This window comes from Brassica napus, unplaced genomic scaffold, assembly GCF_020379485.1.
Source record: "Brassica napus cultivar Da-Ae unplaced genomic scaffold, Da-Ae ScsIHWf_373;HRSCAF=589, whole genome shotgun sequence".
Classification (NCBI taxonomy): Eukaryota; Viridiplantae; Streptophyta; class Magnoliopsida; order Brassicales; family Brassicaceae; genus Brassica; species Brassica napus.
Genome location: NW_026016453.1, coordinates 93,466 through 101,979, shown reverse-complemented (window position 1 = coordinate 101,979; position 8,514 = coordinate 93,466). Strand labels below are relative to the sequence as shown.

Sequence of the window (8,514 nt, the reverse complement as noted above, 5' to 3'; positions counted from 1 at the left end):
TGTCCTTAGACAGAAAGGCCAACCTATCGCTTTCTTTAGCGAAAAGCTGTCAGGTTCTCGAATTCATTACCCGCTATTTGCCCGCCAGTACACCTCCAGATTCGGAGTCGAATACTTATTACCTGGGGAGTCCTGATGCAACGGCATCCTTAGTTTTGGCGCCAACATAGACATTTGAATCATAAGACTATAGGGATTTGGTTGTATTTTTTATTTTCTGTTTAAGATAATGATGCTTTATTTCCTTAATGTTTTAGTCTTTATATTCCTATTCTTTTCTTGAGGCTTTCCGTGGGAAGTAGCTATATAAGCTAATCTCTTGACTCTTTGTTATGTACGTTTTGATTTTATAAAAGAAGCTTTGCTTTAAATCTTGTTTGATTTGATTTGATTCATCAAACAAGAAGTTTATCTCAAGAAGCTATCGAAAGAAACTCTTGATCGATCTAAGAAAAGGTCTCGAAGAACCCTAAAGTTCATTGATCGACCGTTCACCCATTCATATGCTGCACCACTGACCGAACCTGATATTCAAATAGTACTCCACCCAACTCTTGAGTAGGATGTTGGGTCAGGTTTTATTTGGATATCAGGCCAGGTCGGGATTTAATTTCAGTTCGATACCAACTGTTTTGATATCGGTTTAATTAGTTTGATATCAGTTTAGATTCTAAACCAGTAAACCAAGCTAAACCTTTGTCTTTGCGGTTTCGGATCTCGATCTTAAAAAATGAGGGTAAACAGATTTATTTACTTCAAATGTGTGCAATTAAGTTCATATATTTAAAATGTATGCAATTAGGATGAGCATGAAAGATTGTGCAGAACTCTTACTATACGAATGTGAAAATAGGTCGTTTACCTTTGTTTATTTTGGCGTTCATTTTCTCTTATTGTCTTTGCTAAAATTTTAAAATAGTTTGCCTTTAATATCCATGGTTATCTAAAAGTCTTTGCTAAACATGTATTATCGAGAGTGCAAGACAGCCAGAATACTGAACCTGATTCATCAAATAATTTTATTTTGCATGATTTTGATGTAAATTGAATTATTATATTCATGTTGTCCCTCTTCTATAAACATCTGAGTATACTTTTTTATATAAACATTTATAAAATAATTAAATTGTGAGAATTATTATATATTTTATTTTGTTTGTTTATAAGTGTTAGGTTATATTGTAATTTATACTAGATTTTGATCCGCGCTTTGAAAGCGCGGGATTTATTTCATGTTATATTAACATATCAAATCATCAATATGTTTATGTATTCATCGGAGATTTAACTTCAAGATGTGTAATATTGTTTCGATATTGTGACAATATGTAACTATATTTTGTGTAATGTGAAATTTTAAATTAATAGATTACAAATAAATAAGACACAATAGATTACAATTTTTGTATCTTATTAAATAAAAACTAATTTTATGATTAAGTAAAAACATTAACTACATATTAAACTATGATCCATCTATACTATTAGTTGAAATAGTATGGAATTATTATTTGCAAATTAAATAAGATATAATTACTATTATAAGAGAAAAATGTTACTATGATTCATCTTTAATTATTAAAAAATGTATGGATTTTTTATTTTTGTATATATATTATTATCATATAAATTTTTTATTTAAAAAAAAAAATATATCAATTTGTAATGTTCTGTTATAAATAATTTATAATGTATAGATTATACCATTTTGACATATGGCTAGATTTTTACTTGCGCTTTAAAAGCACAATATTTTTTTCAAACAAAATTTTATTTGTTACCAGTTTGTATTTTTGAATTTGATATCAGTTTGTATTTTTGATTTTGTATCACATTTTTTGCAACAAAGACATCATTATATATATTTGTATGAATTCTTTAGTATTTATAAGGGTTGCATTTATGAATTTTGGGAAGAGTTAAGATATAATCTACATCTATTGTGTTTTTTAATGGTTAAATTTTTGAGATTTGTAGTAGTTATGTAAAGGTTACAATTAAATTTTTGAGATTTGTAGTAGTTATGTAAAGGTTACAAACTTACAATTATGGATTTTGCAACTGAAAATTTTAATTTAGTGTTAATGATTTTTTTAAAAAAATTAACACATAATTCAATATCACTTATATATCACTTTGTCAATGAGAATACTATTTGGGGGTAAAATTGTATACATAATTTGTTTTCCAAAAAGTAATCTAGTACAACCTTAGACATTTTATAATTTATTAAAAACTGCTCAATTATAAATATACAGTAAATCCTGAGAGAGATATGTAAAGTAATATCAATATATCTCAAAGGCATATGTTTAATTAGAGATTGCTCAACGTTCTAAGGGTATTGTTTCAATTTCTCTGACCTTTTTTAATTTCTGGATTTTTGTGTGTATAAATATTCTTCACATGCATGGTTTAAATCAGATGAATCTGTTGACAGAAAAAAAAATCAGATGAATCTAACATAAAAACAAAGTGAAGATGAGGTGGTGTTGGAAGATAAGGAATTAGCAAATAATTCAGGAAGATGAAGTGGTTTTTTATCTCGTAATTTTCTGATTTAGTCAAGCTTCAAAGGACACATAAGAAAATAAATGAAAGCAGCTGATGCAGTTTACAAAGAACTCATGTAAGTAATGCTATTTCTTAACTTCAAGATTTTAGTGAGGTGAATTTTTTTTTGTTCAAAGACATGAGTTTTCGTAAGGCTTTTTTTAATAAATTAATTCCTTACAAAAATTTAACCTGCTTGGATTTAATTGTTTTAATTTGTCCTCATAGCCAGTTATATAGAGTATGTATAGTTGGAAATTAATTAACTATTCTACTTTGAAATTGTTTTAGGAATTTCTAAACTGCCTGAAACAACACGCATATAAGTCTCAGGATGCCTTATATAATATTGTATTTGTTATAATGAAACTACTAATGTTGATACAATATTGTTTTTGTTCTTATAGAAAATTTTATTGTTCTGTAGGATCTGTAGAAGGAGCAGTGAAGTTTAAGTGAGATAAAAGAAAGCAATGAAAGTATTCTTTTTAGATCAGCATAGAACTGATTCTGTTAAGCACAATAGACGGAAAAAATTAAAATAATTTTATAAGTTAGGGATAGAACTGATTATGTTAGTTATGAAATGAAACTAAAAAGAAATATATTATGGTGTATATGTGATCATTATATGTAATGCAGTACTTAATATAGATGAATAAGACCGTAATATACCAAAAACCCTCAAAAGCGCACTTACATATGCATATTAGAATATGATCTCCAAGCTTGCTTTGGATCTGGCTGTGAATTGCTTCCATGAGTGAAGCACTTTGATTTGAATCCGCCAAAAAGTTTTAAAAGGTTTAATCTTGCTAAGAAAACTTAATTTTACGACTGATTAGTCTTTTTTTGTTATTTGTGGTGAATGCTTTTGTCAAGCTGTTGATGAATGTAGTTTTATACCATCTTGTTGTTAAAAAAAAAAAAGTTTTATACCATCTAATACCATTTCAGCATAGTCGTCAGTTTGTTTTAAACTAAATTTGTTTAGTTATTTATGTTTCACAAAAGTTGATTTGTGGAAGATTGAGAATTATAATGATTGGGCGCTAGTTTTTCTGCTCTATATTTTAGATATTAAGGTTTACGATTTTTTATTTTTCTAATTTCTATTGTTTGTTATTGATTTGAAAAAAAAAAATTGCAACTACGATAACAACCGGCACAATATTTGAATAGTTAAAAATAAATTGGTATAATAATAAATTTGTTATTAAGCATATATATTTTAAAAAAACACTTCGACTTTAATTTAACAGTTATCCCTAATTCTGTTTTTATGGTTTATTTTCAATAGATGAGGGGTAAAAATAAAATAAAAACTAATGATTTGGGTTTAGGGTATTGTGAATTAGGGATCATATATGTTAGGAACGTATAATTATGAATACTGCCAAAATGCATTATATCAGACTTCATCTATATATATTACATGTCAATTTGAAAATCTTGTATGTTATTAGATGGTGTAAGTTTCAATACGTAAAACCCACACAACACCATATACTTCAAAAAAAAAAACATGGTTTACGATTGGTTATGTTAATAGAAATAATATAGTTAGATTTTTTTTTTAGTATAGAGAAATAATATAATATTAGTTAGGTTACGATAGCTTTAATGATTTAATAGATTAGTTTGTTGGAAGAGAAGATATTGTGGAATAAGTAAATAATGCTTTAAATTTAATTAAAATCATAGTTTAAAAATAATCTAGTGGCATTGTCTTGTAAATATTGTTGAAACAGGAGGGCACCTCAAAAAAGGGTCTTCTGTTTTAATAGTATTGATGTATTAAGTATCATTACGTTACCATCATAATTAGATATGTGAGTTTTAAATATAATATTATATTAATTCAAATATTTATTTTTGGTACATCGAGTTACTTTTATTCTTTTTAATTTAGCAACGATTTTTGTTTGTTTTCTTAATTATGTTAAAGTTGAATTATTATTTTCTTAACTTCAAGTAGTTTAGTTCATCCTCTTATATTTGCACATATATTTTGTAAAATTCGTATATCTGATATATGTTGTTTCAGAAAAAAATAGGAAAAAATATTAAATCAAAGTTGCATTGATAAAAATAACTTGTAATATTTTAAAAATTCATGCACATTTATGAATATATAAAATAATTAATTCATAACAATTGGTTTAATTGATTCTTCATATTTTGATTAGTTTGGTTATTTATATTTTGGTGGATTGGGTTCTATTTTTTTTTTGAAATGAATCAAAAGATTTATTACAATTAGACTAGAACAATAATAACCATGTTAGTATTAATTACTGATTCGTAATATAGTTACACCAAAAACTCTTAAGTTTTCTCCCCATCAATTTACTATATCAGTTCAGATCAAGCAATATTAATAAGTTTAATTTTCATTCTAACATTGTTTGAACTGTTTATTCAGTTTTAAGTTAGTAATTATAAAATAAAAGTAATAAATTGATATTAGATGATATTTTTTGTTATTAAAAATTATTATCATTTAGTCAAAATTAATATTCATTGTAAAAATATTATTTATCGTGTTTATTAGCCTTACATTTTAATATATGTGTTTGGTTTTAAAATAGTCACAAAATCTAATTGTTTGTTCTTTGAAAAATTATATTATATAATCATTTTATGTTGTTAAAATTTATTTTTAATCATATAAACTATATTTATAATAATATTATGATTTGAATAAGGATATCTATATTAATTTATTTTTCAATTTGTTTTGTAAATTATATCTTAAAAGCTTATACATACATTTCTTTTTTGGTTATGTTTTTAACAAATACAAAGAATAAAAAAATCGTTTACATATAGAATCTATATAATTTCTATTATTTATGTGTTTTGTAAAAAGCATATATTTAAAAAGGAAACTAAGTAAAAATAAATAACTGTATTTGAAATATAATATTTTAATTCGTTAAGGTATCAATATAATCAACCATCGTGAGAGTTAACGTAAGAGCGACACATAAGAAACTGACTTCTCAAATAATATTATAGAGATAGTAAAAGTTTATATATTTTCTTTTTATTTACGGTTTTTGAAAAAATTTAGAAAAATAATTAAATTTCTGTATATAATTTTTTTTATGTTATATTTCATAAATATTTATTTTTCTATTTATGTATTTTTGCAAAAGGGAAAATTAAATTAAAAAGTTAACTAAAGTCTTATATTGAAAAAGGAATGACAATAAAATATATTAAAGTTAATATTCAAAGTAAAAAATATTATCTTTTAGAAGATATTTTTTTTTTTAAAAAATTATATTTACATTTTTGTGAAGCTATGTTATATATTATGTTAAAAGCTTATATATTTTGCTTTTTATTTATGTTGTTTAAGGAAATTTTAGAAAATAAGTTAAATTCGTTTCTATATAATAATTTTATATTTTTATTTTATAAATATTTCTTTTTTATTTATGTGTTTTTAGAAAAGGAAATTAAATTAAAAAGTTAACTAAGATCTTATTATGAAAAAGGAAATACATGATTATTATCAATCATATATAATATTTTAGTTCATTAAAAGTATCTATGTAATCAACATCGTGAGAGTTACCGTAAATACCGACATGTAAGAAATTGATTTCTCAATAATAATATAGAGATCTTTTGTTTCACGTTTGAGAAACTTCAATTGGGGTTCAACTCGAGAGAGTCTTATCAAATTGAAATGAACCTATCAATTTTGGGACGGGGTCATACTAAACACACATGTTCTCATCTGGTGTTTTACATATTTAGATTCAGTATAAAATATATATATTTTTATTGTACTTAGCCTTCTAAATGTTGACAAAAAGTCTTCTAAATAGTTTATAATTAGTTTTGTATTATTTTTAGGTTTTAGTTCATCTTCAAATTGTCGTTCAAATTCATTGTGTAATTGTTAAGGAAAAAGTTCATTACCTAATTCGTGAATTGCCAATAAATTTTTATTTTTTTCCTTTTAGAATTTAAATTTGTTTTTATTTTCTTAAATTAAATTCGTGTTATACACTTTCAAAAATTATATTTTGGTATGAATAATTTAACAATCCTTTTGCCCATGCATAGCATGAACCATAATACTAGTTAAAAATTGTAAACTTAACAAAAAACATGGTTATTGAAATTATATTGGTTAAAAGTTATGGAGAACAATTAGCTACAAAAAAATAATTCATTGATAACCAAGACTACTTATGATTTTTTTTTTAAATGTGTAAAAAATTAATTAGAACATACATCTTTTTAAAACAGTGGTGGTATTCTGTACCAACACATATGTCTTTTATGCCAACTTGCAAGTGACATTACATGTTTCGTTGATGTCTGTGGGCGATGAAAGTATAAAAATTTTCCGGTTATTTGGGTCAACAACTCGAAGAACACAAGAGTCGTCTTGAGATGCTTCTTGGTGATCGTTCGAAGAAACTTTGTTGCAATTTGGACGTATTATCTCACCATATGATTTATTTGTAGACCGTAACATATTATAAGTCCATGCACCTATCAATGCTCCAATAACCGGTGAAACTATATATAACCATAAGTTCTTATAACATCCCCATATATAAGCAGGAGCCAAGCTTCTTGCTGGATTCATTGATGCTCCCGAGATTGGTCTAATCGATTTTCAAAAACAAAGCATTAACAATCATAATAACTTTGTAAAAATATTCTAATGGACTTCGATATAAGTACCCGCTGAACAAGATGTTGAGTACTACGGTTGCACCAATAGCAACGCCTGCGAATGATCTGTTTGCTCGTTTATCAGTAGCTACAGCCGAAATAACAAACAACAAGTTGAAAGTAGCGATGAGTTCCACTATGAATGTCGCTGTGTTGGAACCTGAAGGGCGTGTTCCCACATAAACATCGCCTTTGAGGCTACAAACGTTGTTATTCAGATGGAACATGAGCCTGAGAGCTTCGGCCGCTAAGGTTGATCCGAGAAGTTGAGCGGCAATATACCCCGGTACCTATATAGAGTACCATTATGGATGAATACAAAATGTTATATATATATCAAGCATAGATTTATGATGAAAATCACTTAAATCATATCATATATAACCCTAAATTTGATAGTATTATTTTATTCTTTTGTCACCTGTTTAAAAGGAAACTTTCTAGAAGAAGCAAGCGCAATGGAAACAGCAGGATTGAAATGAGCACCGGAGACATGACCAATTGAGTAGGTCATAACCATTACGGTTAGACCCCATGCCAAAGCTATGCCGGGAAGTGTCACCAGTTCACCGTACGTATCATTTACCACGGTTGCCGAGCATCCCGCAAATACAAGAGAGAATGTCCCCACGAACTCGCCTATCAACTAGAGTATATATACAACAATACGATTTTAGTTATATAGCAATAAAATCAATTTAATTTATCCCCAAAAACTCAATTTCATCATCATCACATATGATGACTAAACCGAGTTTTAGTTTGAATTCAATGGTATTGATCTGCTCGTTTTCAATATTTAAAACACCGTAGCTAAGAAAAAGAATGGTTAACAAAATAGTTAAACTACGTAATATTCTACCGAACCGATCCTGTATAGATGTTAATTTGGTTTGATTATTATACTTCACATTTGAATGTAGTCAAAAGTCAAATATTTGAACCAAAGACAAAACAGAACGTGCATATATGTTAAATCCTTTTTGTTTCTTAAATATATGTTTAATTTTGAATACGACTAATCAATGTCTCGATAAAATCAACAAAGCACATCATTACCTTTTGAACGAAGGATATGCATATAAGAGAACAGGGGGAATCTGGTAACCGGGAATCACCACTGGATCTACCATCTTCGATGTTTAAGATGGTGGTTTGTGTCCGAACAGTAATACCAGAGATCTCGGCCATTGATAAGATACTTTTCTCAGAAAATGTTAATGGTTTGCTCATTTGAGAACTCTAGTTTTTGTTAGT

At 26.8% G+C, this 8,514-nt stretch overlaps 1 protein-coding gene across 2 annotated transcripts; it reads right to left on the bottom strand.

The window, feature by feature from the left end:
• Nucleotides 1-6,723: 6,723 nt before the first annotated feature.
• LOC106455050 (aquaporin NIP3-1) lies at nt 6,724-8,514 on the bottom strand. 2 transcript variants are annotated; one of them, XM_013897102.3, is made up of 4 exons: nt 8,317-8,509; nt 7,679-7,903; nt 7,267-7,547; nt 6,724-7,187 (listed from the first exon to the last, which is right to left on the bottom strand). In XM_013897102.3, the coding sequence occupies exons 1-4, from the start codon at nt 8,488-8,490 to the stop codon at nt 6,854-6,856; spliced, it is 1,014 nt and encodes a 337-aa protein (XP_013752556.1). In that variant the 5' UTR covers nt 8,491-8,509; the 3' UTR covers nt 6,724-6,853. The 2 variants fall into 2 exon arrangements, with proteins under 2 accessions (XP_013752556.1, XP_022576055.1); XM_022720334.2 differs by lacking the exon at nt 7,267-7,547 and having other exon boundaries at nt 6,982-7,187; nt 8,317-8,514.